At 37.9% G+C, this 27,498-nt stretch overlaps 1 protein-coding gene across 3 annotated transcripts; it reads left to right on the top strand.

Annotated features, from left to right (window-relative positions):
- Positions 1 to 394: 394 nt before the first annotated feature.
- Positions 395 to 27,498, top strand: LOC113494836 (sodium-independent sulfate anion transporter-like). 3 transcript variants are annotated; one of them, XM_026873331.1, is made up of 14 exons: positions 395 to 579; positions 14,853 to 14,987; positions 18,291 to 18,361; positions 19,567 to 19,759; positions 20,771 to 20,875; positions 22,014 to 22,132; positions 22,477 to 22,639; positions 23,027 to 23,191; positions 23,710 to 23,871; positions 24,305 to 24,445; positions 24,710 to 24,855; positions 25,217 to 25,375; positions 25,780 to 25,933; positions 26,653 to 27,498. In XM_026873331.1, the coding sequence occupies exons 1-14, from the start codon at positions 546 to 548 to the stop codon at positions 26,664 to 26,666; spliced, it is 1,761 nt and encodes a 586-aa protein (XP_026729132.1). In that variant the 5' UTR covers positions 395 to 545; the 3' UTR covers positions 26,667 to 27,498. The 3 variants fall into 3 exon arrangements, with proteins under 3 accessions (XP_026729132.1, XP_026729130.1, XP_026729131.1); XM_026873329.1 differs by having other exon boundaries at positions 396 to 579; positions 26,426 to 27,498; XM_026873330.1 differs by lacking the exon at positions 395 to 579 and adding an exon at positions 11,639 to 12,195 and having other exon boundaries at positions 26,426 to 27,498.

The raw sequence follows: 27,498 nt of genomic DNA, 5'->3' as shown, positions 1-27,498 counted from the left end.
ATTTGCAACCCAGAGATCTCCGGATAGGCTAGAAATAGTCGGGCGAACACGATAGTAAACCGATATAATTATGTCACAAGTAAACCATTTTATGATGTTACAAATATTCAAAATTTTAAGGACAAATACCTTTTAATACAATTTTATGAGAATAGAAATGCTTCAATGTGAATTGCTCAATCTAAATATTAAGGTGCTTCTGAGTAATGATAAGTTTTTGAGTAGCGAGTGTAAATGAAATAAATTACTTTATAATTTAAAATAAAAAATTACAATTAAAAATAATAGCAATGAAATTCCAATTAAATTACTTAAGTTATGTAGCAAATTATGTTAACACATAAACTGAAATAAATGAATGAAGCATCAAAACGCTCTCTGATATTATCCGTTGTGTCAACGTCAATGTCACGCGCTCGCTGATAATTGTAAACAATAACAAATAATTTACCTATTATATTTCAATCATTATTCAATTGATAAGACTGTTCTAATGTCATTATTGCGCGGGTATCATATAGTTAAACAAGTGGAATACACAGAAAATGGATGAAGACGATCCTAGAAGACCTTTGCTGGGTAAGCCAGTTACAAAACGATGTTATCATTTCTAGGATATTTGAAGCAATTATTATGCATTCAATTAATTGGATACAACGATTGTATGTTCATAATCTAGTTGACCTAAATGATCTCTTTGTCATGTTTCATTTGCATTTTACCTGACTCGTGGCAATTCAACCAGCATGCTCTTAGAAAAAATACAATTATTTTCTGCATATTATTGAAAGCTGTGTTTAATATCATGCTTTAAGTGATTTGATCTGATGTATAGTTAGGGATAAAGAGGTTAAGAATAATTATTGCCTATTATTAACCAATCTTAAAACCTCATATAAGTTCCTATATTATGAATAAAGTTACAATCCTTTAAACAACAAGCTATTATTTCATAAAAATGTGACGGATTTAGATCCTTTTTGTATACAAAGAAATCATATGCACATCTCAGCATGCTTGTCAAGATTTCCCGAAATGCCCATACATTGCAGCAATTTCGTTGCTTGGAGCGGGGTTACTTACCAAACCAAACATTTTCAACCACTGAATTTGAAAGTAATCCTTACTTCTTCTTTTTGGTAAACAATTGAATTGCAAATACTATTTTTTTTTTTTTAATCTTCTGTTGATATTTTAGCCGTTATATCTCAGCCTATTCCTATATCCTATTCTCAGATTAACACCTCATTATATTAATTCGACTTGAGTCTTGATCAATCAATGTTATCAGTTATCACTTATCTGACTTCGCAACTAGTTGCAAGGTCAACATTGTAACAGTGTAAATGCATGCATTTTCTTGAACTAATTACTATGTGCTGTGCAATAATTGTCTTTCCATGCTCTTAGCTGGTACTGCTTTCCTGGTTTTTATAATTCCTTGGCAGTGTTTTTCTAATTAGGTACAGTGAGTATTTGTGGGATGCTTTTGTCCATTAGTGCGACTCAGATAAAAAAGTAGACATATTATAGAAATTAATAAAATCTGTTCATTTATTATCCACTACTAAAATCATGTCATTTCATATTATGGTTACAGTTGTAAATGCCACTATTTTGCATGTGTGTGTGTTAACCCTGTTAAGTATTTTTACTTGAATATCCTGCTCTGTATCAATAAAGAAATTGAAACTCCTTTGTTTGAAATAAATTAAGAATAGGACCACCAACAAGGCTTCGTTTTGAACTGTGTGCCCTTGTTATACTTCCTTATAAATCACTTTTAATTCACAACCACAAACAGTAATAAATCCTTTAATTGTTATAATATTAGTTTAAACATCTGCTAATAAAGTGATTTCATCACAAGGAATAATCTCATATACTATAATAGTAGGTAGGTTGCAATTAAGTGTCAATATATCATGTGGGTTTAATAATATTGGCATAAGCTTAGACTTCCTTGTTGCTTCTTTGCGCCTGGTACAATTATTGTACCCATAACACCTATCCATTGCCATGGCTAAAATATTGACAGAACATTGCAAAAAAACAGATTACATTCACTGAAATAGAGGTAACTATTGATTTCGAAAAAGGGTTCTCACAAATTAGTAAATATAAAGAAAAACCTGCCGGGTTGGACTCTCGATACTAAAGGTCCCGTTCCCGTCCCAATATGATAAAAAAAAAATAGGTCGTCCATCAAATGTATGTACAAACTAACCGTTGCTAAGCCTCGAATTAATTGTTGTATTCGTTACTGCGTCGCGGTCGACAGTAATAAGTACACCATCTGTGAAATTATTAACTGTCTAGCTATAATAGTGCATTAAATTCACCCTGCTGACAGACGGACCGACAGGCGGATATTCAGCACAGCCTTAGTAGAGTTCCGATTTTACCGTTTGGTTACGGAACCCTAATATGCGAATAGGAGTATGTATAAGTCATAAATAATTCCGTCGAATTCATAAAGGCACTGATTGAAATGCAAATAGAATGACACATTCTTTCTCCCATGCGGGTTTCGAACCCGCAGAAAATTGCGTACTATTTACTTGGTGCCTGCGTACACAAAGCAACAAAAGAGCTCTTCGACTTTCAACCGCGCTAGACCTCTGTTCGGCACTTTATGAATTTGTATAGCAGTTAGAAAAATAAATCGTCAAGTATCTGGTAATGTGCCTCGTGTACAAAGGGCCTCACAAAGTCAAGCCAGAATTCCTTAGATGTCATCTAATAATCAAAGAGTTTTATATCAGCTGCATTTAGCATTTCTAGTCACTGTTATTATTCATCACAGTATCATATTTCCCTAGTAGACATGATGTAGTCAAAGACGTGTAAACAAAAAATGTCTGTGCTATAAGCATTTAATGGTTTTATTATTTTAGTAAATAAACGAACTAATCTTTTACACTATTTATACATAATTGTTATAGTCACGAAGTATTTATTCTGTTTCGTGATACCAAACAAACAGTTTTGCGTGAAGTCATGGTGTTCTTATCTAGAACAGTTTAAGACTGCGTAGTTTTTTAATCTACAGACATAAGGTTTTATTTTAAATACAATGACCTTTACTCTGTTATTATATGAGAGACGAGTGGTCTGAATTGCATGTAATTAAAATATATAAATAATCTTTAATTTTCTGTTGGTTAATGCTTTACTTAGATTATACGATGCTTCTAGTTTTTACGGTTCGTTACCACGAAAGGAAAACATTGATCTATAATTATTATTATAAATAAATAAATGCGGACAACATCACATACATTGTTCTGAACCCAAAGTAAGTTGCTACAGCACTTGTGTTATGGAATTCAGATACAAGGAAGGTACCACAAACACCCAGACCCGAGACAATGTAGAAATGTGAATTTTGACATTGACCCGACCGGGGATCGTACCCGAGACCTCAGAGCTAGCGACACCTTGAGACCGGTACGTCCGCCACTCGACCACGGAGGTCGTCGGAGGGTGTACATATATAATAATTATTATAAATATTATATATATACCACCTCTCTCCTACTTTTGTTGTGCCCGACAGCGTCCATTATGGGCTGTGAACTTAAAAATAATTGACAACCTAAGTAACATAATGGTATGCAATAAATAATTGAATCAACCCCTTATAGGACCATTTTGTTGTCCGTCGGTCTGTCTGCCTGTCCTTTCTCTGAAAAGCGAAGAGGTTTCATATTGAAGTTTATATCAAAAATTTACATCAAGTAGTTATAAGTTTGATTTTACAGCTTAAAGAGATATTTTGCTGTGAAATCAAACTTCCACCATGTTTATCCGATGTTGTGGCTGAAATTTCAAAAGCCATCCTACGGTTTTGACGCATATCTGTGAACTTGTACAATCAACATTCAATCTATAGAGGATCTTTCCGGTTCTTCTCCATTTGAATGATAATTCTGGAACCGCGCACTTGAACCATAATTTCTGTAACTAATTTTAGCGCCTGATTTAAAAACTCTTTGATTCTAATTTTTGACACACCATATCAAATTATTCCTGGTACTTACGTGTACCTACTGTAAGAACCGAGTTCCTTTGTAAAATATCTTTAGTGTAATCGATGCCTAATGTATTATAAAATTAGGGTACTCATAAATAGTTTCCTTCTGATTCTGTAGCAGCAAGTACTTAGCTCGTTAACAAGTAATTTCAATCTATGAGACGTATTAGGACTATATTCTGAGACATTCAATAAAACTTTCAAATAAGCTACTTTACTGTCAAAGTCTTGCCCTCTTAAAAGTCGAGAAAATTATCACGAAATTACGTATAAGTCTATATCGTAATGTCTCGTCCTCTTAAAACTATTTAATTTTATAAGATCAACGTTATCAGTCAAACTTCATAGACAAACTTGACAAATCGTGCAAATGTCTGCAAATATTTTCGTAGTATTAAACTATGTTTGGGGAAGTGAAAACCACTTTTTATTGTACAAGACAGGTTTCTAAGTCGTGTCTGTTGAAGCCAGGAGTAATTACAAAGTAAATAACTGGTACTACTAATTTGATTACGCATACGGATCAAGTTATGATAAAAATGCGGATTGGATGCGCATTTTTGGGAAAACCTAATGTTAGTAGAGCCTAGGAAAGACAATAAAGAATATTCATACATTAATTCATATCTTCATTTTTTTTTTCTTTTCCTCACTTGTCATTTTGCTGATAAACCTTAAAGGCTAAAACCCCTGGGTTCCAGTCCAGTCCTTAGTAAAAACCTGCTTTAACTGGCGATCACTTCCTGGACATCCAGTATCCAATTCAATTTATTTGCATTTCATAATGTGGTACAGCTATCAACTACAGAACTACAGAATCTATCCAATATGGATGTTACAGCGAGCGAGTGGACTGTATTTGTTGGGTTGATGGTCCGTTGGTCCAATGGGTTCGGACCGGGCACTGGCGGGATACAAAGAAGCAGGGGTTCAACGCAGTAAAAGATAATTGTGCAGTACTTACATAGTTCTTTATTGTCCCCAGTATTTCTAGGCTTCCTAGTCTTCCTAGTCTTCCAAGGTTCCTTTCCGGATGCTCACTGGATGTGGAATGCCTAACCGCCGGGAGGGCCCTCTATTTATAGTGACTGCCGACCAATCACGGGGGCGCGTATTTGGCGCCAGCCAATCATGGCGTGCCGCGTTCCCGCGCCGGCCGGCAAGAAACCCTTCCAGAGGCTTATCCCGGCAGTTAGGCGTCCCTTACAAATGTTCTAGACCTTTTTACCCTATTTAACCCTATCCTTATACCTTTATTTACATAAAATAATGTCTTAAAATAAAGATAATTGCAAAAACCCGCACCTTAATCATGACAACAACATGGTGCTGCCCCCTGTGACAGAATCGGTAACTAAAAAGTGAATTTTATGTAGGTACTTTTAAAACTAATCTACGTGCGTCGCCACCTACCGAGAGTTAGTTACAACAAATTCTAAATAATTGCGGGTACTTATGAAACAATTCCTATCAATAATTGTTTCTACATAAAACCTTTTTCTAGGTTTTTCAGGGTTAAATAGTATATGGACAACACTTAGGTAACTAAATCTTAGTTCTTAACCATAGTCTAAGTCCCTAGCACACATCATATAGTCCTAAACATTTGCAAACAAACCTTAACATAACATAAACAATGTTTCAATATATACCTACGTACACCTATAACTGATTGCAAACGTAAACAAACTCATTAACTTTAAGAAACTTGAAACGTTAATCAAACAAAAACTATAACATACTTAATTTAGGTGTACGTAGTTGTCATCGTCGCTAACATTCTCCCCCGCGGTGCGTAGCACGCCGTCCTCTGGATGCGACGATGCTGCTGCAGGCACGAGCACGACGACCCTTCTGGTTGGCCGGCGCAGCACTCCTCCTGATGTCCGCACGTCCAGTACTCTCGTTCTTCCATCTGGCCCGGGGTAGACTTTGATAACTTCACCTCGAGGCCACGAGTTGCGGGGTAGCGCGGCGTCGACTATCAATACGACGTCGCCTTCTTTGGGGTTGACGGTTGTTCGCCCGTCGATTTTCCGCGGCATGAGGAGCGGCAGGTACTCTTTCACCCACCGTCTCCAAAAGTGGTCGGCGAGCCTTTGCGCTGTTCTCCAGGTTGCTTTGCCGACCGGCTCGGTGTCCTCGAACTCTCCCGGCGCCATTGCTCCGCACGATCTCCCCAGCAGGAAGTGATTTGGGGTCAAACTTTCTGCATCGTTGGGGTCCATGCTGACTGGGGTGAGAGGTCTTGAGTTCACGATGTGTTCGACCTCAGTCATCAGCGTGTGGAGCACCTCTTCTGGTGGGCTCCTTTCGTTGAGCACCACCGCCAACGCCGTCTTCACGGTGCGCACGAGCCTCTCCCAGGCGCCTCCCATGTTTGGGCTGCCCGGGGGAATAAACTTCCACTTGATTCCCTTTTCAAGTGCGGCCGCCTCCAATTCTTTGTTCGCCCCGACGAAGTTCGTGCCGTTGTCGCTGAACAACGTTCTTGGAGTCCCTCTTCTTGCCGCCATCCGTCGCAGGGCCATAATCATGGAGCTGGCACTGAGAGATCGCGCCAACTCCAGGTGAACAGCCCTGGTGGTGAGGCAGGTGAACAATGCCACCCACCGCTTCTCGACTCTCCTGCTGATCGTTACTTGCATCGGCCCGAAATAGTCGACTGCCGTACAAGCGAACGGGAACTGATGATGTTGCAGCCGCTCGCTCGGCAGGTCGCCCGCCGGCGGTATGGCGGGTGTACTCTTCCTTAGTTTGCACCATTGGCAGCCGTGTGCTACTGCCTTCATTGTTGCCCTTAAACCGAGAATCCAATACTTCTGTCGGACCTCGTTCATCACGGTCGCTGTGTTACCGTGTAGAAACTTCTCATGATAGCTTCTTATGATAAGTTGCGCGATTCTCTGCCTTCCGTCCAAGATGACAGGGTTCATTTTTCTTACTCCTCCGTCACGAAACTTCATAGTTCTACTTCGTAGCTTTATGATTCCTTCGTCATCGATGTACACGTCTATTTTCTTCAATTTACTTGCATTTTCAAGAGGAGTTCTTGCCTTTGTATGAATTTCTTTAACTTCTCTTGAAATTTTCTTTGCTTCGGCGGTTGGCGAGAAACTTTGAAGATAATCATCCATGTTATGATTTCTTCTTATTGCCTTCACAGCTTCAGGGTGCGTGATCTTGAAGTCTTCTGCGTTCTTATTCATCACGTATATAGCTGTCGCAGGTGATGACGCTGCTCCAAATATCATCGACGACATCCTGTACTCTTCCGGTTTGCCTGTTCCTCTGCTTCCCCTCCAGAGGAACCTTAAACAATCCCGGTCTTCTTCCTTAACTTTGACACCAAGAAACATGTCTTGTATGTCAGCCATGACTGCCACTGGGCCTTCTCTAAAACGCAGTAGCACCCCAAATAGCGACTGCAGCAAGTCAGGTCCTGCTAGCAATGCGTCGTTGAGGCTTCTTCCTTCATACTTGGCTGCTGCGTCGAAAACAATTCTTGGCTTCCTCTTGACCGGGTGTACGACGGCGAAGTGAGGTAAGTAGAATGTTTTCCCCTTAGTGGTGGTTACAGGGGCCTTCTCGGCGTAACCATTTTCTATTAATGTCTGGATCTGCTTCTCATAATATTCCTTGACATCTTCTTCACGATCCAGCTTCTTCTCTATGTTGACCAGGCGATGAAACGCTTGATTGTAGTTGTTGGGTAGGGTCTCGCCTTCCTTCTTCCACAAGAGGCCTGCTTCGAATTGACCGCTTGGTAGTCGCTTCGTTGTTTTCTCTAAGGTTTCCAATGCTCTTCTATCGCTGCCGTTTGATGGCAGTCGATTTTGAATCCCCAGAGACTCTAACTGAAAATGTTCCCGGACGACTTCTTCAATGTCTTCACCTTCTGACGTTGCCCTGCCGTAGTGCGTGAAGTTGACTACGGCGTTCGATCCGGTTTCACACCCATGTAGCACCCACCCTAAGTGTGTGAGTGAGGCTACGGGTTCAGTTGGCTTGCCCTTCTTCAGTCTTCTTGTGACTATGAGTCCCCAATTGTCTTGCCCAATCAGTAACTTCGGTCGCTCTGCGTCGTAGAGCAACTGCCTTTCAATTGCCTTCAAGTGTAGGCAATTCTTTACAGTGCTCCTGTTGACCCTTTGTTCAGATAGCTTCAGATCGTCGATGGTTCTAGCAGTGATAGTCTTCTTATCCCTTCTGTGAACCCCCTTAATCTTCAAGTTGATCTTCCGTGAGCTATCTTTCCTTATGACCTTCCCGCCGACGGTTTCGATTGTGAGTGCTTCGCGACTTCCTGCAGCTCCAATCTTCTCGGCTATCGACGCGTCTAAGAGAGTGACGGTCGACCCTTCGTCCAACAACGCGAGCACACGAACTTGTCCCTTGGGCCCGTAGAGTTGCACCGGAACAATCTTCAAATATGCTCTGTCTTCATCCTTGTTGTTGTGGACTGAGGCGACTTTCTCTTCTGATGCGCCTTCCTTATTGCTTGACTTCTGTACTTCTGGCTTGTCCGAGTGTAAGATAGTGTGATGCCATCTTCGACACTTCCTGCAGACAGGCGCTTTACAGTTGCTTCTTAAGTGCTTGAAGCGAAGACACTTGAAACAAATCTTCGCTTTCTTGATGATGTCCCATTTCTTATCAAGTAAAGAAGTAAGGAAGTTCGATGTACTTCGGCGCGATGACGTCACGCGAATTCCCGGACAGCTTGCCTATTGCTTCTGCCAGCTTCTGAATGTCGCTCTTCTTATCTTGTGACTCGACCAGCCTCTGTTCCTTGCTTGACCCGGCGCTGGTTTGGATGAACCACTGTTCCAGTTCATGAGTTCGCTCGTATATTTCTTCACCAGCTCCATCTTCATCTTCCGACTCAGCGGCGACAAGCTCTAGTTGTGCTTGCGCCACCCTTAGTCGTGCTTCCGCCATTTCTTGCTCCCGTAACGCCACAGTCAATCTTGCTTGCGCTTCTGCTCTCTTCCTATGCGAAGAGCGAGCAGACATTGTGTCCCTGTCCCGGGCCTCGTTCCCAGGATCAAGCTGCTGCAGAGTCCCTTCTCTCGACGACGTCCTGATTCCAACGCTTCGATTTGGATTCTGTAGCGTGGTATGACTGCCTTCTTGACGTGCGGGGTTTAAATTTTCAACCTCTTTCGCGGCGGCGTGTGTCAGGGGGGCGGGGCGTACCGCCTCTGCTGACGTTGATTCCCTCCTGGTGGCGTCCTTGGACTGGGGTACGGGAGCCTGACTTCCCTTCAGGCTTGTTGTCGGCGCTCTCTTCGTGAGCGTCGACATACTTGCGATACTCGTAGCGGCGGAGCTTGCAGTATCGCTCGGAGTGTGCATACTCTAGTCCGACGACGAACTATTTCCTGCAGTCTTAGACTGCGTCGAACCCGATCTTGTATTTGGCATCTTCGTATTATAACCCAATCCGGCTCGACAAAGGACCAAAAAATGTTACAGCGAGTGGACTGTATTTGTGGTTGGTCCGTTGGTCCAATGGGTTCGGACCGGGCACTGGCGGGATACAAAGAAGCAGGGGTTCAACGCAGTAAAAGATAATTGTGCAGTACTTACATAGTTCTTTATTGTCCCCAGTATTTCTAGGCTTCCTAGTCTTCCTAGCCTTCCAAGGTTCCTTTCCGGATGCTCACTGGATGTGGAATGCCTAACCGCCGGGAGGGCCCTCTATTTATAGTGACTGCCGACCAATCACGGGGGCGCGTATTTGGCGCCAGCCAATCATGGCGTGCCGCGTTCCCGCGCCGGCCGGCAAGAAACCCTTCCAGAGGCTTATCCCGGCAGTTAGGCGTCCCTTACAAATGTTCTAGACCTTTTTACCCTATTTAACCCTATCCTTATACCTTTATTTACATAAAATAATGTCTTAAAATAAAGATAATTGCAAAAACCCGCACCTTAATCATGACAACAACATGGTGCTGCCCCCTGTGACAGAATCGGTAACTAAAAAGTGAATTTTATGTAGGTACTTTTAAAACTAATCTACGTGCGTCGCCACCTACCGAGAGTTAGTTACAACAAATTCTAAATAATTGCGGGTACTTATGAAACAATTCCTATCAATAATTGTTTCTACATAAAACCTTTTTCTAGGTTTTTCAGGGTTAAATAGTATATGGACAACACTTAGGTAACTAAATCTTAGTTCTTAACCATAGTCTAAGTCCCTAGCACACATCATATAGTCCTAAACATTTGCAAACAAACCTTAACATAACATAAACAATGTTTCAATATATACCTACGTACACCTATAACTGATTGCAAACGTAAACAAACTCATTAACTTTAAGAAACTTGAAACGTTAATCAAACAAAAACTATAACATACTTAATTTAGGTGTACGTAGTTGTCATCGTCGCTAACAATGGATATTATATTATTGGATTTCCAGGTTGTAATCGCACATTTAATGTTAGAGAAAAAAATACTTCGGGAAGAAAATACTCATTGACAAGGAGAGTCAAGACGGAAAATTAAGACTGACCCCACTTGATGGATCCTCTCTGATTAAACTTCCTTAATATTGAATTATAGCATTTTAGAGTAAGGAGTAATGTTCCATCATGATGGCCATTTCCTCCTAGGAGAACGAAGTTGAATTGGAAACTCAGCGTAAGGACAGGAAAAATACACAGAGATTTTGTTTAGCCTTTCCTCACCAAAGCAAATTTAAGTTAATGCCTTGCTAGCCATGATTGCCATGGAATACCGGACAGCAGACCAGTATTGCATTGGGTTATAGTACGTATAGCAAATTTTCATTTTTTTGGATTAATGCTCATTATTCGTATTATGTGCGTCTTCTTATTTATGTTAATCATTTCAATACATATATTCGGACTTGCGATTCTATGTATGGATTTGTATCGGACCATAATAACTTTTTAAATTGATATGTCGATACTCTTATCGTTAGTTCGTAGAGTTTAAGAATAGCATCCAGAAAACTTGATTCCAAATAATGGAATCTGTTATTACCATATTACGGTAAGCTAGCCTGGTAATGATCAATACTCAAATCTACCCAATATGGAAATTGGTTTGCCCAGCAATAGGACATCTACAGGTTAGTGCCAAGTTTGATAGCAATGATAATTTACGATAAAAATAAAAAAAAAAACACAATGCCATCACCATTTGGAAATAGGAAAAAAATATTTCTGAAAATCTATAATTTTCATCTAGTCTTTCGCCTATAATTTTATACGTAACACTTTTCGACCAAAAGGTATACTTTCTTTTTTTATTTCACACAAAAAAAGTATAAAAATAAAAGTAAAGTTGCTGTACCAACCTATGATTTTCATAAAAAAAATTGGAAGGTATTAAAAATTAAGTTAAAACAATACATGTATTACGTTTTTATAACTATGAATCGATATTAAGTAATTATGATTTTAACTCAGGCGGAAATGTTTAAATTGATTGTGAAGATTACGTAGCTACTCGTAGATTTTTGCATAACTTGATGCAGAAACTAAATTATTGTAGACGTGTATTCGATTTCATTAAAAAAAAAACCTACCCCAAAATGCGTTGTAAAATATAGTATTGAATGAAAAATTTCACTTTGGTGGTACCAATGTGCCAGGCTACAAAGGAAGGGTGAAGTGAAGTTCTTCGGTGGAGTCAGCATACCTCTCTATTTTACCCCGGACGGAAGAAAGGAGGTTTTGCATCACTGATATTTCAGTCCTTAAAGCATGGATCAATGTACTCTTGTGACAATCGAAATATCTTATTATTATCGCATCTTAATTTTTAAATTTTTGCCTATGTATAAATACTGGCTTCCATTGCTGGTTTCCTGCGTAAGAACCTTTAAAAGTTACGGGTGCGAAAAGCAATGAGTTGTAAGTTGTGTTTGCGTTGGATCAAATCGTTTGCAGGATTCCGTTGAAGACGCAGTGTAGTCACGGTGTAGTTGCGTACCACCTCAGTTCGTCACAAGACGCCGGAGTAGGCAGCCGCGTGCTCACTGACAGCTCCTACTTATCGTATTTTTACGGCATTTTAACATCCATAAAAGTTGTAAAAATATTACGAAATGTAATAAGTGGACATTGATATAGTTATATTTGTGCTCAGTTTTGTGTGAAAATGATTGAAGTTATGGGTAAATACATTGTTTTCGTTATTTATTTACTTGCGGTATATTCTGATTAGGAACGTTGAATCTGATTAGTGAAAATATTCGAAGCAGGAAAATCTGAAGATCTTTTCTTTTGCCATAATTATGCGGTATCATTAAATAATTATAATTAGCTAGGTCTTCAGAAATCGTATCGTGAAGCTCAAGTGTGAACAGTTTTATATTGGTGCTTTTATCAATTGGATTATATATTTAAAATATTGAAGTAGATACTTTATTTTAACAACTAGGATTAAATACAGCGTTTATTGTTTTCAATGCATTGCAATACATTTGACGATTATGTTTCCTTCTAAGTACTAACAAAATGATAGCACTTGTATGTGTTATAGCGTTGTATGGAAACAAACAGTTTTTTCACTCTGACACGGCAGTCGCTGATGGTAGGTATCTAATCGAACTGCACTGAAACGATAATAACCTCATAATTTCCCACAGCGCCTAGTCATAGAATACAATGTTATTTAAACAATTTACGTTTACAACAATCCTGCGACTTTTCTTTTATTGTGTTTTAAAGAAAGTTTCATTGTGAAGGTAATCTAATGATCTCATTCTTATTTTTTCTAGAGTGTACTGACTTTTAAACAGCTTTGTTTTTTTTGTAAATTTGCTTAGTCAGAATCATCTATTATCCGAATATAGAAAAATTCACATATCTATTAAAGTCATTTGACTGTGGGTACCTTAAGGTACCTACGTTTATCTGTCACTATTTAAGTGCTCCTCAATACACATTGTCACGTGACAGAGATAGCATAATACTACTTACTTATCGATGACTTAAAACTGATTGAAGTTTCGCTTCTCAGCCAGTCTTCTATATGATCTCCTTTGGTTGTTTTGGTGGTGAGTCAGTTTGCTCTTTTCCTTACATTTTCCGATATTTAACTCAAACTCGCGAATTTAGATTCTTTAAACGTATCAGTTCAGCTATGTCAAGCTATGTCAAGGTAGGCAGCATTTGTAGTATCTTTCTAAAAAGTTTCTCCTTTACGTTTCTGCTATCCTAGTGCCCCAACGAATATAAGCAAAAAATTCTATTAGTAATAAAATTCTCTTTTTATTTCGTTTGATTCACAAATAAACATGCAAAATGAATAAATCATATTTTACATGGCAGTTCGGCACAAGTAGTGCTGATTAATATTGATAGCTATAATTTCTGTGATTAGCGTTGAACTAGAGCCACTTGTGAAACCTCTTCACTCAGTACCTGTTTATTCGAATTTCTATTGTTTATTATCTACTTCAAGGTCATTTCGTATTCCGGAAAGGTTTTTCCAAAAGTTTATTTGTTTTTTATTCTATTGAATTGCTATGTTATTCGCATGTATTGGCGAATTTTGCGGTTGTGTGTGTGGACAGGTGGAACTCCATTACTAAGTAAACAATCAGGTTCTATGAACACAGAGATAAAAAACTTGTAGGAATGTAAATTTTTAAGATTTTTACGAATTTTCCTCAACCAATTGACGTTTTTTGTGCTTTTGCACCGATAGACATTATCGTTGCAAAAGCACAAAAAAGTCATTTTTTTTCATTAACCAATATGCCTCTTAATGATGTACAGACAGCCCCATTAATTGGTATCCCCACAGGCGTGTGTATATACTTCGTAGTGTCTCGGCTGAACCATTGTTTTTAAAGTATCTTATGACGTTTATCAAGTTGAAACCATTTGGCTGATTCATTTTTTTTGTGTTTAATAATATTAAAATGTAGAAACAAAATTCACATCGATAGTCTGAAAACCTTAAATGTTTATCGATTCAAAATTTCTGTAACGTAAGCCTTACTAAACTAAAGACCTACAATTATTTTACCTATAATAGCTGATATCATCAGACTTACAATATTTAACAAAACGTACAACTGACTTACAATAAAAACAAATAACAGCCATTTCATGTTAAAAAAACATCAAAATCGGTTCATCCAGCCCGAAGTTCAGAGGTAAAAAAGATACAAAAAGAAAATCAGACCAAAGTAGAACCTCCTCCTTTTTGGAATTGGTTGAAATTTGAAAACTGTAGTTTTGTTTTACTCTTAGCATTTTGGAGTTGCTCTAGCTAATATAGGATTAATGATAAGAGGTCAATGCCTCTAATACTCATGCAACTAAATCAACATTGTACCTTTCCAATAAAAATCAAGGTTTTCCTAGTCACGGCAGTGATAATGTGATTTCGTGTATACGTTATTTACGACCCAGATATGAGGAATTTTTTATTTGCTCCTGTGACATCTGTACCTAGATAATAAATTAAATTTTCTTTTTAACGCGTTTTTATTTACTTCACTTGTAACTACGCAGCTACGTAATAAAATCTTGGAATCTTAATTTGTCCCAATTCCCGGTCTGCGTACCGTAAATAGCGTAAATTTATTTCAAAATTAAAAATTATCCCAACTTTTAGTTTCTTTCAACATGGAAGCCTGTTTTTTAGTTATTATTTAGAAAAAGGAACTCCCGCCCTGAGGAATTTAATCCTTGTGTCTCGGGAGTTTCACAAACTTTCAAGTCGCGAGCTAAAACTCCTAGACTGGGAACAAGCAATCGTGGATCACCACGTATATCATTCACCTTAATTTTGTTAATTTACTTTTTATTTGACCAGGTAACGTGAAGCACAGTAGACTGCGCCGGACGGCGTCCAGACTCTGCAGTATGGAGTCCTGGAAGCGCAGGCTACCTATCACAATATGGTTGCCCAAGTACAGCTTCGACTATCTCCTGCGAGACGCCATTGCCGGTAAGTTACCTTCTTCCTTATGTTATCCTGGTAGCTTTTGGCTGAACATAGTATATGTTTAAAAACATAATGGAATAAGTCTGTAATGTGGTATAGTACCAGCTGTACCAGCAAACAATGTTTTGTCAGGTACAGAAATAAAACATTATATAAGAAAAAAAAATAGGGCTATGAAAAATAGATGTTGTGCTATTCTCAGACCTACTTTAATAAGCACACAAAATTTCATTAGCACAAGGAAACAAAACACTCCCTTTGCATTATTTCTAAAATAATATTCGAATTGAATCCGGAAATTGTTACATTCCATAAAGTATGTTTTTAAAATATACTTCTGTAAAAAATACCTCATTAAAGATTTTATCTTGTTTTTCATTAGACACGTTTGCATCGTAATGAGGATTTAAATGCATGCAATGACACACTCAGGTGATAATTTCATCCGTTTCATCGTTCATATGGTTAACCCAAATAATAAGGCTAACCGAACCAGTCTCATACTGGTCTTTTATATTTATAATATAGATCGATTACGTTTTTCAGTGATCCCAAATCTAGATTTCTATTTTTTAAATTCGCGTGTTTGTTTTCTATGAATTTCAAACGATTGTTAGTTTAAAAACCGAATAATTAAATAAAAATCTAAAATTCTTTCAATCTGTTTGAATTATTACAAATTGAATGACGTGCGATATTCCTCATCAATGACTACACTGTTCTTTTACGATTTTTTTCTTATCTAAGGTTAAGTTGTATTTCTTTAATTTGAATAAATCTTCACTTTAGTAAATTGATGAAATATCCGAAACAAGAAGCTGAAGTTACACACGAATATTACATATGGTATAGACTTTAAATGATCTCGGCATCGGAATCTTCAATAATATTATGACAAAAGAAAACCCGTTTCACAATATCTAACAACACTACAAAAAGATGTACTTTGTAACACTTTTGCACATTGTAACAGAGCCTTTATCAAAACATTTAACATGAAATTTATTTTCTTTCAATATTACTCACGCTTCGAAACTATTACTAAACACTCGCTGTCAGCGTTACTCATAAATTACATGAGCTATTATTTTTCTTGTCAAATCCTGACATTAAGAGAAGCAATAAGAAAAGGGGCGAGGGATGTGTAATACACCTGATGCACCTGATGCAAGATAATATCAATGTAAAAAAAACGGTAATCATTTTTAAACGACTCCAACAGCAAGGAATTCAGTCCTTGTTTCGTGGAGGGTTTCACAGACCTTTCAGTCACTTTTACAAATGACCCCAGACCCAGGAAAATCATTCGTTGATCACACATACTTCTTCGTAGGGATTGAACCCGCAACACGTGGGTTTGGCGTGGAGACCTCAACCACTCGGTGCAGTCCGATTAAACATAGATTTGTTTCAGTAAGTTGCATAGTAACTTACTGATACAAATCTACGTTTAATAAGATCCAACAGACAAACTATGTCGATAGTTTTGTTGGACATTTCACCAGATTTATTGTTTTTACCATGTGCCTTCTTAATAAATAAACAATAATAAATAAACTTCGTTAGTTTTTGAAGTGATATATTTTTACTCTGTCTGTGGACAGCGGGATAGTCAGTGACTGACTGTCAGTCTGATAGCTAAACGCGAGGTCAAGTACATTCATAAACCACCATCATAAAAACTCAGTTTAAAGCGATCTGACTAGAATTTTGATAAGGATACTAATCACATATAAAAGTGTGCCAAATGTAGCACAGTAGCAAGTCCTTACATGAAACTGTGCTAATGTAACGTTTGACCGACGAAACAACCGGTTTGGCGATGACATAACCAATGATAACAGCTGCTGTTTGAAACATAACTGTGAACATAGGGTATTTGAATATTTAATTTTTAACGGTTTATCCTAAAAAAGTGAAATCTGTGTGTTGTGTCATGTTAATTTCTTAAAAGAAAAGCTTTCGCACGTTTTTATTCATTTTATTGGAGTTAAGCCCAGAAATAATTCTGTCTGGACCAGAGTCTGCGGTACTTTCCCAGTTTCCTAGTGTTGAATTTATCCGGGTTCCATAGAGTTTATATTCAAATGTTACACAGATATTACTTACACAGCCGTTATATAGAGCGAAACTAACACTGGTTCGACGAGTTTTTTGTTAGTTTTTACTACTCGAAGCGAAACCGTCAGGGTATCTTAATTTCAAAGGTCATGTGGAGGGGTCACACATAGGTATCTATTATATGGCGACTTATGGTGCCTTCTTTACAAGAATAATGTTACATGTTTTACATAGTATGTCATTCAGTTGTAGTAAATAATGTACGTCGTGTAAGTTTACACCAAAAACGCGTCAAAATTAGAAATCAGGTCTCCTTAGGCCGATATTAACACCAGTTACCGTGAATATATAACACGGCTATTAACTCCTAAGTGTTAACTAATAACCGTAATATCCTGTGCTTTGAATGTTAATTGTCTGTTTACTCATGGAATAATACATTTCCAGATAATGTCTAAATTAAATAAGTAGATCCAGTCTTATCTTCCCACGCGCTTGAGGTAAACTGAGGAATTGTCTGATTTGAATCCGGATCACATAGCAAGTTGAATTCGAAATGGTTCTTAAATTGTAGACGTTCTTATTTTATTTTTGTAAGTAGATAACTTTTATAATTTGAACACACTAATTGTTTGTTCGTCTTATAGTGAAATGTATAACAAAATAGTGGGAAACAATATTTATCCCGGTTTTCGCCGTGAACGTTAGCTCCGTTTCCTGAAGAAAAGATTTTTGTTTGTACCAGGTAGGTTTAATAGGCAGTATACTGAAATTCCGGCAATTTTATCGGATTAAGTTTCTATACTACAAAGCGCATACCAAAAATGTAATGCATTTTTGTAATCATGTTGCAGCCCTTGACATCATTAACTGTTTTGGACCAGCAAAACATACTTGAGTTCTAGTACAATATTGGTATACTACGATAAAATAATGTCGTTCAATATTAACTTTTTTATTTTATCGTCAACGACCTTCCCCTGTATTTTCCCTTCACATTTAATTGAGGAAAATTCGTTTTCTTTAATTTTATCTGCTCAATGTTTTAACCACAATTTGAATGTTGTGATATTTTCTTTTTTGTTTTACCTATTTATATTTTAAGACATTTTCTAAGAATCATCTGGAGCTCAAAAGTTATTTTTTGCTTTCCCTTTGTGAATTGTATAACTTCATAAAAAATGTATGTCCTATTTCTGGTATATTGTCTTTGAGTGTTTCTGATTGTGTTATTTTTCTTTCCAGGTATAACTGTAGGATTGACGTCGATACCTCAAGGCATCGCGTACGCAATGGTGGCGGGTTTGCCTCCACAGGTAAAGCCAAATAGAAGTTTCATTAAATATAAAGTTTTAATTTTGACCTCCGGTTCATGGAGTAGAAAACGTTTATTTGCACGAAAAGTGATACATGGAGTTGTTATAGTTTTTGTATTTGATTCTACACACTTCTTTATAACAGCTGCTGAATACTGCAAGACTGAGCGGTTTCTCAGCGGTGTGATGGCCGTTCAAAAGACTTACGCTTAAAATTAGATTTGTCAAGAGATTAATTATACAATTTGTTTTGTTGATCAGCTTTTCGTGTATTGGGTTAAGCTCTGTAGCCTTGAAATCTGTTGCTTGAGCAAAAAAGTGTGAATCTAATTTAACGGAGAATTAGTAATTATTTTAACAACAATAAGGTATTTTATTACTGAAGCTTATGAACAGTGATAGCTAGACCGTTGAAATTTTCGCAGATTATGTATTCCTGATGAAAATAAAGGTCGACTTTAAGCAACGATTGAGTTGACAAATATATTGAAGGTTTTTTTTCTACAAATTTGTTTGTCACACAAACGATTTGTTTATTTTTAGCATAATTGTACGGTACTCTCAATGACGCTAGTCCGACTCACATTTGACTGGTATTGTTCTTAAAGTTTAAGTCTGTCCACAATAACTTATGATTCCAAAGCGCATGTATAATATTTGCCTTAAGGTTACAATGAAAGTTTAATATCCCGATATAAACTGATCATTCAAACATAGTTGCCTTCAACAACTTTACTACGAAGTTTATGAATGAGTAATACATGTTTATAATAATAAATGTGTTAGTGGTGAATGGTGGGCGATAACGGGTGTATTTTGTAGAGGTATAAAAAGTTGTTTAGAAACATCTAAGAATACTAGTATTAATAATATACTACTAATACGAATAATAATATACTACTCTACAATAACAGAATAGAGGCAAAAGATTGTAAAAGTGGATATGAGCATGTTTGCTACATTATTTTCGTTTACGCTTCATATCTTAAATAATAGGGTTGTCATTTCGTCGAAACTTATAGCTGGACAGACCACTGACCAGCCACTTTATTGAGGGTTTTGAGTATTAATGGGTAAACCCCAGATGTAGGTAACACCATGGATCCAACACAGACCAATTTTACAGCTATGACCGCTTTTCAAACAATCGAATTCGCGAGCCAAATCTTCTCTTGTACAAATACATATTGATTGGTGGTTTCCAGGTAGGACTATACTCGAGCATATTCCCCGGCCTCATGTACATGCTGTTTGGCAGCTGTAAGGACGTGACAGTTGGGCCGACCGCCATCTTGTCCGCGCTCCTTGCCAAATACGTGGCCAAGTCGGCGGACTTCGCGTACTTGGCATCGTTCCTATCAGGATGCTTCATCATGCTGCTGGGAATACTACAACTAGGTAAGAACTTACTTTTTACAGATAATACGAATCGGTTTTATGATATCGATGGTCTTGCAGTTCCATGAGTTGCAGGATCGATTCCAATATGACTCTTACCAAGTGATGTCTACTTTTATTGAAGAATTAACAGCTAGTTAAAGAAAACATCGTGAGGTAACCTGGAGCCTAAAATTACCAATCTGCAGCGCAGGCTTATTCTGTATAACTAAATCTTGGCACATTGTCCCCAATACTTTCGCCAACGTTGGTCAATCGTATCGTCAATTCGCTAGCATTCTCGCAGGTTTTTAAGAGAACCTTCATGACCGAGCCAATACAAGATTTCTCTCAACCTGGGCTAAAATCTATTTTCTCAATAATCTAAATATAGGAACTACAATTAGTTCTTAGGATCAACACATGAAACAAGCCGAACTTTGTTCATTATATCTTCTATGTTTGGGTGTCCCCGCGTTCTGTCTGACCCCACCAGAATTATCTAGCATGTTTATTCAAATTAATGTATTGATTAGCATAGCTATCGCACGTTCATTATTCTTTGGCGTCTGTCGCCCTGTTATGCTAACAGAGAAAGTTGTGTTTATGTAAATATTAACTCCTGAATCATAGTTATGTAGAGTGTAGTGATGACTGATTGCTTATTATAACGAATGGGAAAGTGACGCATTAGGGTACAACATTATGTTCATTTTCTTTCATTGTGTCTGGCCGTTTACTTTGCACCCTTTATAATAAACGGACAATCCTTCCTTACATGGAGTTGTACGCTCGAGATGCGGGTTCAATCCCAACGCAAAGTACCAATATGTTTCTTTTTTAAGTTATACGTACCTCTGACAAATTCTGAAAACAACGTGAGTAAACCTGGATTCCAAATGTAAAATCACCAATGCTCAAACACTCCTTATACGGGAAGAGAGGCTGTGTCCAACAGTGGGACGAATACAGGCTGGTATTACATTGTATTCATCCGGAGAAAGATTTAACTAGTTCATTTATTATTTTCAGGTTTTCTACTGGACTTCATATCGTCGCCAGTAATAAGCGGTTTCACAACAGCTGCGGCGATGCAGATTAGTGCGTCACAACTGAAGTCATTGTTTAGTATATCAGGTAAGATCACATATTTCATTAAAAATACTATAAAAACTTAAAACTTACTCTTGCGGTGGTAGAATAAGCGAGACTTCTTATATTCAGTCTTGCTTTATGAGCTCTCGATTCTTGACAATCCCTTGTTTGTGTAAGATAGATATTACAACGTTGTTCTGTTAGATATTACAAAGCGCAAGAAAATCTTATATTTTTATAATGGACCTCTATAATTGGGACCTTTTTTTGGGATAATCTGATAGTCAGTTTGTCGGCGTTTTAATAGATTTAATTACATGCATAATTTTACAATGCAACTAGAAAAAAAACTAATAATTTTCGTTTGTAGTTATGATAAATACAGCACCAAAAAAAGTAATTTGAGTAAACTTGTCTATTGAATCTGTTGATGTATAACCTTGACATACAGACTGATGCAAAAACGTCTCGCGTTGATTGTTTTATTTCTCTTATATTCAATATCAATGCTAGTCTTGCCTTTTTGTCTTCCATAAATAATCAAGTTCAAGATTACGACGAATCGATATTTTCTTGTAAAAATATATTTTTAATCTTACAAGAAAAATATGGCGTCGTATGGATAACATTAATTTTAGCTAAGAATAAGGAAATATTTAGAGTCTAATTAATTGGTCAATTAAAAGTTTTATTGTTCTTAGTCCGAGATAAAACGGTTAATCAAAGATTTTAATCAGATGATGACATTTGATTTTGTTTTTTATTATCATCAATTGAACTTGTTAGACCTTGATCGTAACAATTGTTTGCCGTCGTAATGATTTCTACTATAGGTATCGTTTTTGTGTAGACTGCGTGTATAGGTCCCAAGCAGAGTTTGTTTTAATTAAGACTTCAATAATTGGTATATTTCGATCGATAATATTTCTGGCACAAATTATTATTACGATATTTCATTACAAACATGTGGAAAAACCAGTGAGCAGATTTCGTCTAACGATGATTAATATTTTTTTAGTATGTAATGTCGTTTGCCTTGAATAATTTATGAATAGATACTAGTTGGTATAAAATGAAACAGGTCATTAACCATATTTACATAGAGGATCGTGTTTCGCTTATTCTTTTGTGCTTTATTTGATTGATGTGACGACTAATTTATGAGTTTTTTATGTTTTAGGATCGTCAGGCGATACATTTATCCATGCAATGATAAACTTCTTCAAAAACATAAAAACAGTACAGTTATGGGACACAGTATTGGGAATCAGTACGATTGTCGCCTTATTATTGCTTAAAGTAAGTAGCTGATTATTATCCCTTGCATTTATAAAATTGAGCATTTTTATGGATGGGTGAGGGGGTGTTTGGGAAACTTAATAGCAAAAACTTTCGAGCTTTTTCAACAAGACAAACGAGAACTATCTATATTTCCGAGGGACGTTGTACGTATTGATTATTGGATTGTTTTTATGCAGAAACTATTTTCCCGAACTTTGATAAATAAGGTCACAATATCTCTACTTCAATGTTGCACGGAAAAAAAACTAGTTTTACTCAAAAAAAATGTCACTTTCCAAGTCCATGTTCAAACGATGTACTAGGGACGCATAAATACTATAGCGTGTAATTCCTCATTCCAGCGAGCCACAATAAAAGTGACCGACAACACGTCTCCTGCGTTAGCGCGCGTGGCCGGCGGCTGGCTGTACGCCGTGCGAGCTCGCAACGCGCTGGTAGTGTTCGGGGCCACTATCCTCGCGTACCTGCTGCGGCTGCGCGGACTCACGCCCTTCGCGCTCACCGGTCAGTACTACTGCCTTTTTGTTATGAGCGCCTGGTACTTTGTGCATGACACATTACTTTCTTCTTCTACTAATGGACATTGCGTAATCATCATATTGAAACTGTTTGCCTCCGTTTTATCTCCTTACTTAGTAAAATTAGCAAATATTTAACTTTTTAAATCGTATCTCTTTCGCTCTCGCTCTCTCTCTATCATTCTTTAGTCATTAAGACTGAAAGAGAGAGAGAAAAACAGTCGCATCAGTGAAACAATTGGCCGCATATGATTTTTTTGAGTAAAAGTTACCTCTGTCACCATCTGTGTTCTTAGTACCATTCAACTACCGTTTTCCATCATTAGTAAAAAAAATGACACACATTAATGCATTTTCTTATTTTTATTTCCAGGCAAAATTGACGGTGGTCTTCCAGACTTTGGGCCACCACCCTTCGAGACGGTGGTGAACAACCAGACGCTGAACTTCGACGACATGATGACGGTGTTCGGTGGCGAGGGGATCGTCATCCCGCTCGTCGCTATACTGGAGAGCATAGCCATCGCTAAAGCTTTTGGTAAGCAGCTTCAAGCTCGTGTTATAGTGATATTATTATGATAATTAATTGATTAATGATCTTCTTGTATATAAAAATGTATTGCTGTTCGTTAGTCTCGCTTAAACTCGAAAATGGCTGAACCGATTTGGCTCGTTTTGGTCTTCAATATTCAAATATTTCACGAATATTCGGAGAAGCCCAGGGAAGGTTTAAGCGGTGAGAAAGTATAAAAAATTGCGGCAAAGCCAAAAAAATAACATATTTGAAAACCGTAAAGTTACCACGATATCGGGTGCTACGTGGGTGAAACCGCGGGAAACGGCTAGTATTTAATAATAGATAAACCGACTCCAAAACCAGCACGGAAAGGCGAATAATGTCTGCTTAATTCAGTGTAATTGTGTAAGTAGTTATTCGTTTTTAATTTTCTGGGCATATTATGACATGGGGCATAAATATCATGTTCGATCTGCGTTGTTGTATCCTTTTAACACTGAATTTGTTCCATTCTTACTTACGTATTTATTTGATTGCAGCGGGCAGTGCCCCGGTGGACGCGACACAAGAGATGATCGCCATCGGTATGTGTAACCTGGTGTCTTCGTTCGCGCAGTCCATGCCGTCCACGGGCTCCTTCACGCGGACCGCGCTCAACCACGCCAGCGGCGTCGTCACGCCCGCTGGCTGCTTCTTCAAAGGTAAACCTGCCAGAGCTGGTCTCCTGGTAGATGATATTTAAAGCAGGCCACTGTATTTGAACCCCAGTTGCATAAGGCGTATGAAACAGAGTTTAGTAAATAAATAAGTGACATTATTGTTTATTTCTTCTTATTTATGCCATGAAACCGGCAATGTATAAAATCTCCTTTGCATGTGTTAAAATAACGTCTCTGGTAACTTTTCAAAATAAAATTTGTCGTTAACACAATCATTCAAATTCCGTGTACGAGATACACCTAGACTCAAAAAAAGTACTCGTGAATCCAGGATCACACAAATGTCGATCACGGCGTGTTTAGCGCGGTACGAACTTAGTGGTTGAAGTCACCACTCTACCACTAGGTCCGTCATCTCGGTCATCCGTGCACTTAAAATCAACTAAAGTAATACTGTAATAATTCCTATGTGCAGCAATGTTAGTCCTGCTGGCGGTGACGCTGCTGTCAGACGCGTTCTACTTCATCCCGCGCGCGACGCTGGCCGGCATCATCATCGTCGCCATGTTCAGCCTCATGGAGTTCTCTATCGTTGGCAAATTGTGGCGGAATAGCAGTGAGTAGTCCTTAAATTTGTATTTATTGTCTTTCTGAAATATATATTTTCAACATTCTATTTAATTAAGACCCATAAGTTTGAAGAAGTCACATTATTACTTTGCCTGTTTTGGGGTTGAACCTGTACCTCATGCTTGAAAATCGATGCGTAGAACCGCAAGGCCACCACGATCTTTTTTCTTGTTGATACATCTTACAGAAGTGGTTGTGAAAATATCACCTCCTTAGCATTCATGTAACCCTGGTCCCTATGTCCGTGCAGAGTGGGAGTTGCTGGTGTTCCTGGGCACGGTGGTGACGGGCGCGTGCGTGGGGCTGGAGTACGGCATCGTGTGCGGCGCGGCCGCGGACGTAGCGCGCGCGCTCGCACACGCCGCGAGGCCTGTACTCGCTGTCACCGAGTTCAAGGTAATTACTGTCACTGATGTTGCAGCAGATATAAGAGATTCTTGACCTCATTGGTCCAGCTTCATTCTGTTTACGTATATCAATAGTAAGTGTCATTTGAGTTCCGAAGCTATTTCGATTTTTCGAATGACATTTATTCAATTGCTGCTTCTTCCATGTTGTTCTTAGTTGCGATATGTGATTAATTAAATGGTTAGTAACTTGCTAGATAAACCATTGCACAGCCCATATTATGCCAAAGATGCAGTTAACTAGTAAGTTAAATTTTGTTAAATTTTGAGCAAAACCAGTAAAAGTTGAAAAGAATATATCCAAGTATCGAGTGACCAGGCGACCATGAACGTTGAGCGTTACTCGTCAGGTGGGCAACCAGGACTGCGTGTCGCTGACGCTGCCGGGCGCGCTGTCGTACTCGTGCGCGGGCCACGCGGGCGGCCGCGTGCGCCGCGTGGCCGCGCGCGCGCACCTGCTCGTGCTGGACGCGCGCCTGCTCTCACACCTCGACCTGGGGGTCGCGCAGGTACACACACACTCACATACATTTAAAAAATAAACATGTTTCTAGTGCCCCACAAATACTTAAAGGCATACTGGATAGACGAAACTAAACTGTATAAGAAGTAGGAAAGAGCTGAATTAGACTTCTTAGTAAAGTCTGTTATAAGCAAGTCATTTACATACAAACTTCGAATTTCGTTTGATATAGACAGGACGTTCAAAAAGTTCAGTATAGTAAGTGAAGTATATATAGTTTAAAAAACCATGCTGCGGTCTAGATATGAATTGATTTTGATTTCGAATTAATATTAATCGACAATTAAAAGACTCATTTTCATGTTTAAAAACCGAATACTTTGTTAGAACAACGTTTTTAGTGTAACAATTTCTATAAAATTTAATAACCGTTTTCCTTTCTTTTTCCAGAACTTAATATCTGTGATACTAGATCTAGAGAAGGAAGGACATAAGTTCCTGCTGTGGAACTTCAAGGAGAGTCATCAGAGGCTGTTTGAAGACCTGAGTAAAGGTTTCTCGAGTCGGTTCGTCGACGGACCCAGTATAGACCAACACGTATTAGGTGAGTTACTTTCAATATCTACATTGTATTAAAAGTAATTGTAAATAAACGTAACTATTGTATTTTAAGTGAAACTCTTTGGTAAAATACAGAGCCATAAAGGCTCAAGAATAATACAGTTAAGCTACAATTTTATCCATGTTATATAATATTAGACTGCACAGATAGCCGACTGGTTGTGGTCACCACATCGAACCCACTAAGCTCGTCATGTCGCGGGTTCAATACCCACGCAGGATAATCATTTTATGTGATCCACGAATGCTAGTCCTAAGTCTAAGTGAAAAAAACCTTAAATACTTTTTTACCGAGAATTTGTGAAATTCGTCCAAGATTTATTTCCTCACACATAATTCACGACCTACAAATACAAAACCATTTCTCTCATCTCGCACATTACTTATTCGCACATCTAATTTTCACCCACTTTTCACTCCTAAGCCTCATACATCACAACCTCTAGCCAAGTGATGACGTAACCCCGTGTTTCAGTAAACCCACGGTTCACGCAGACTGACATCACGCAGAACATGTCCAGGCTGTAACACCAAGACACCAACACACTGATCCCACTGATGGGAAAAAAATACACAGATAAAACAAGAGCATACAAATCATGGTTTAATGGCGATTATAACCGCAACCAACTTTAGCGCACTGGATTCATATTCATGTTAAAAGATATTCAAGAGATCGGGTGACCTGATGGACTTTTTCAGAATTGGAGCCATGATGGGATCACCACATGCCGAATTGCCGAAGAATCTTATATTAGATCAGCGTAGTAAATTGAAATCATGTTAGAATACGTTTACCGGTGTTATTAAAATTAAACAGCTTTGAGGATTTCCAAAGAGTTCATAGTAAAATCTGGCCATAGAATATTATAAATATCTAAGTACTGTAATTCAAGATGTATTGCAAGTTACAACTTACCAATCAGTCTTGAAGTCTAAGGGGCTTGAAAGTTGCTGATAAGTCTCATGTTGTCTCAGTCATTTTAAGGGATAAGAGGGAGACAGACAGACATTTAGGAACGTATGCTACGTTTCAGTATTTGCTGAAAAGAGTATTGTAAATATTTATGGGGAAATAATACTTTGATAGCTAAAAGATTCGTACGACAGTGTGATATGGAACCTAATTACCTATTTATTAGTAAACAATTCTTATTGAGTCTATATGACTAATGTCCTACAAATATAAGCAAGTCTGTGTTTTGTTATTACCTGATACTTATTGTTTAAAAACTACGTAATTATTAAGTTATTATTATGCTAAGAGGATGTGCATTTGTTTGTGAATTTAACGGGTTTATTTTAATATTTTTTTTCAGTGTCAATTCTGTAAATTCTTATACCAAATCCCAGTGTCCAGTGTTTTTAATCATTATTATTGCTTTCGAATATTTTGGCTGATTTGCCTAGTAACAAGGCTGTTAATATTTGTATAGTATGTAAGCGTCTATTGTATATTTAAGATCGAATGTCTTCCAAAATTAAGAGATGAAGTTTGCATTCCGTAGTACATAAATAAAATAATTGAAAGTAAAATTTATTTTATAA

Source organism: Trichoplusia ni, chromosome 6, assembly GCF_003590095.1.
Source record: "Trichoplusia ni isolate ovarian cell line Hi5 chromosome 6, tn1, whole genome shotgun sequence".
NCBI classification, from domain to species: Eukaryota; Metazoa; Arthropoda; class Insecta; order Lepidoptera; family Noctuidae; genus Trichoplusia; species Trichoplusia ni.
This window is presented reverse-complemented; position numbering and strand designations above follow the sequence as displayed.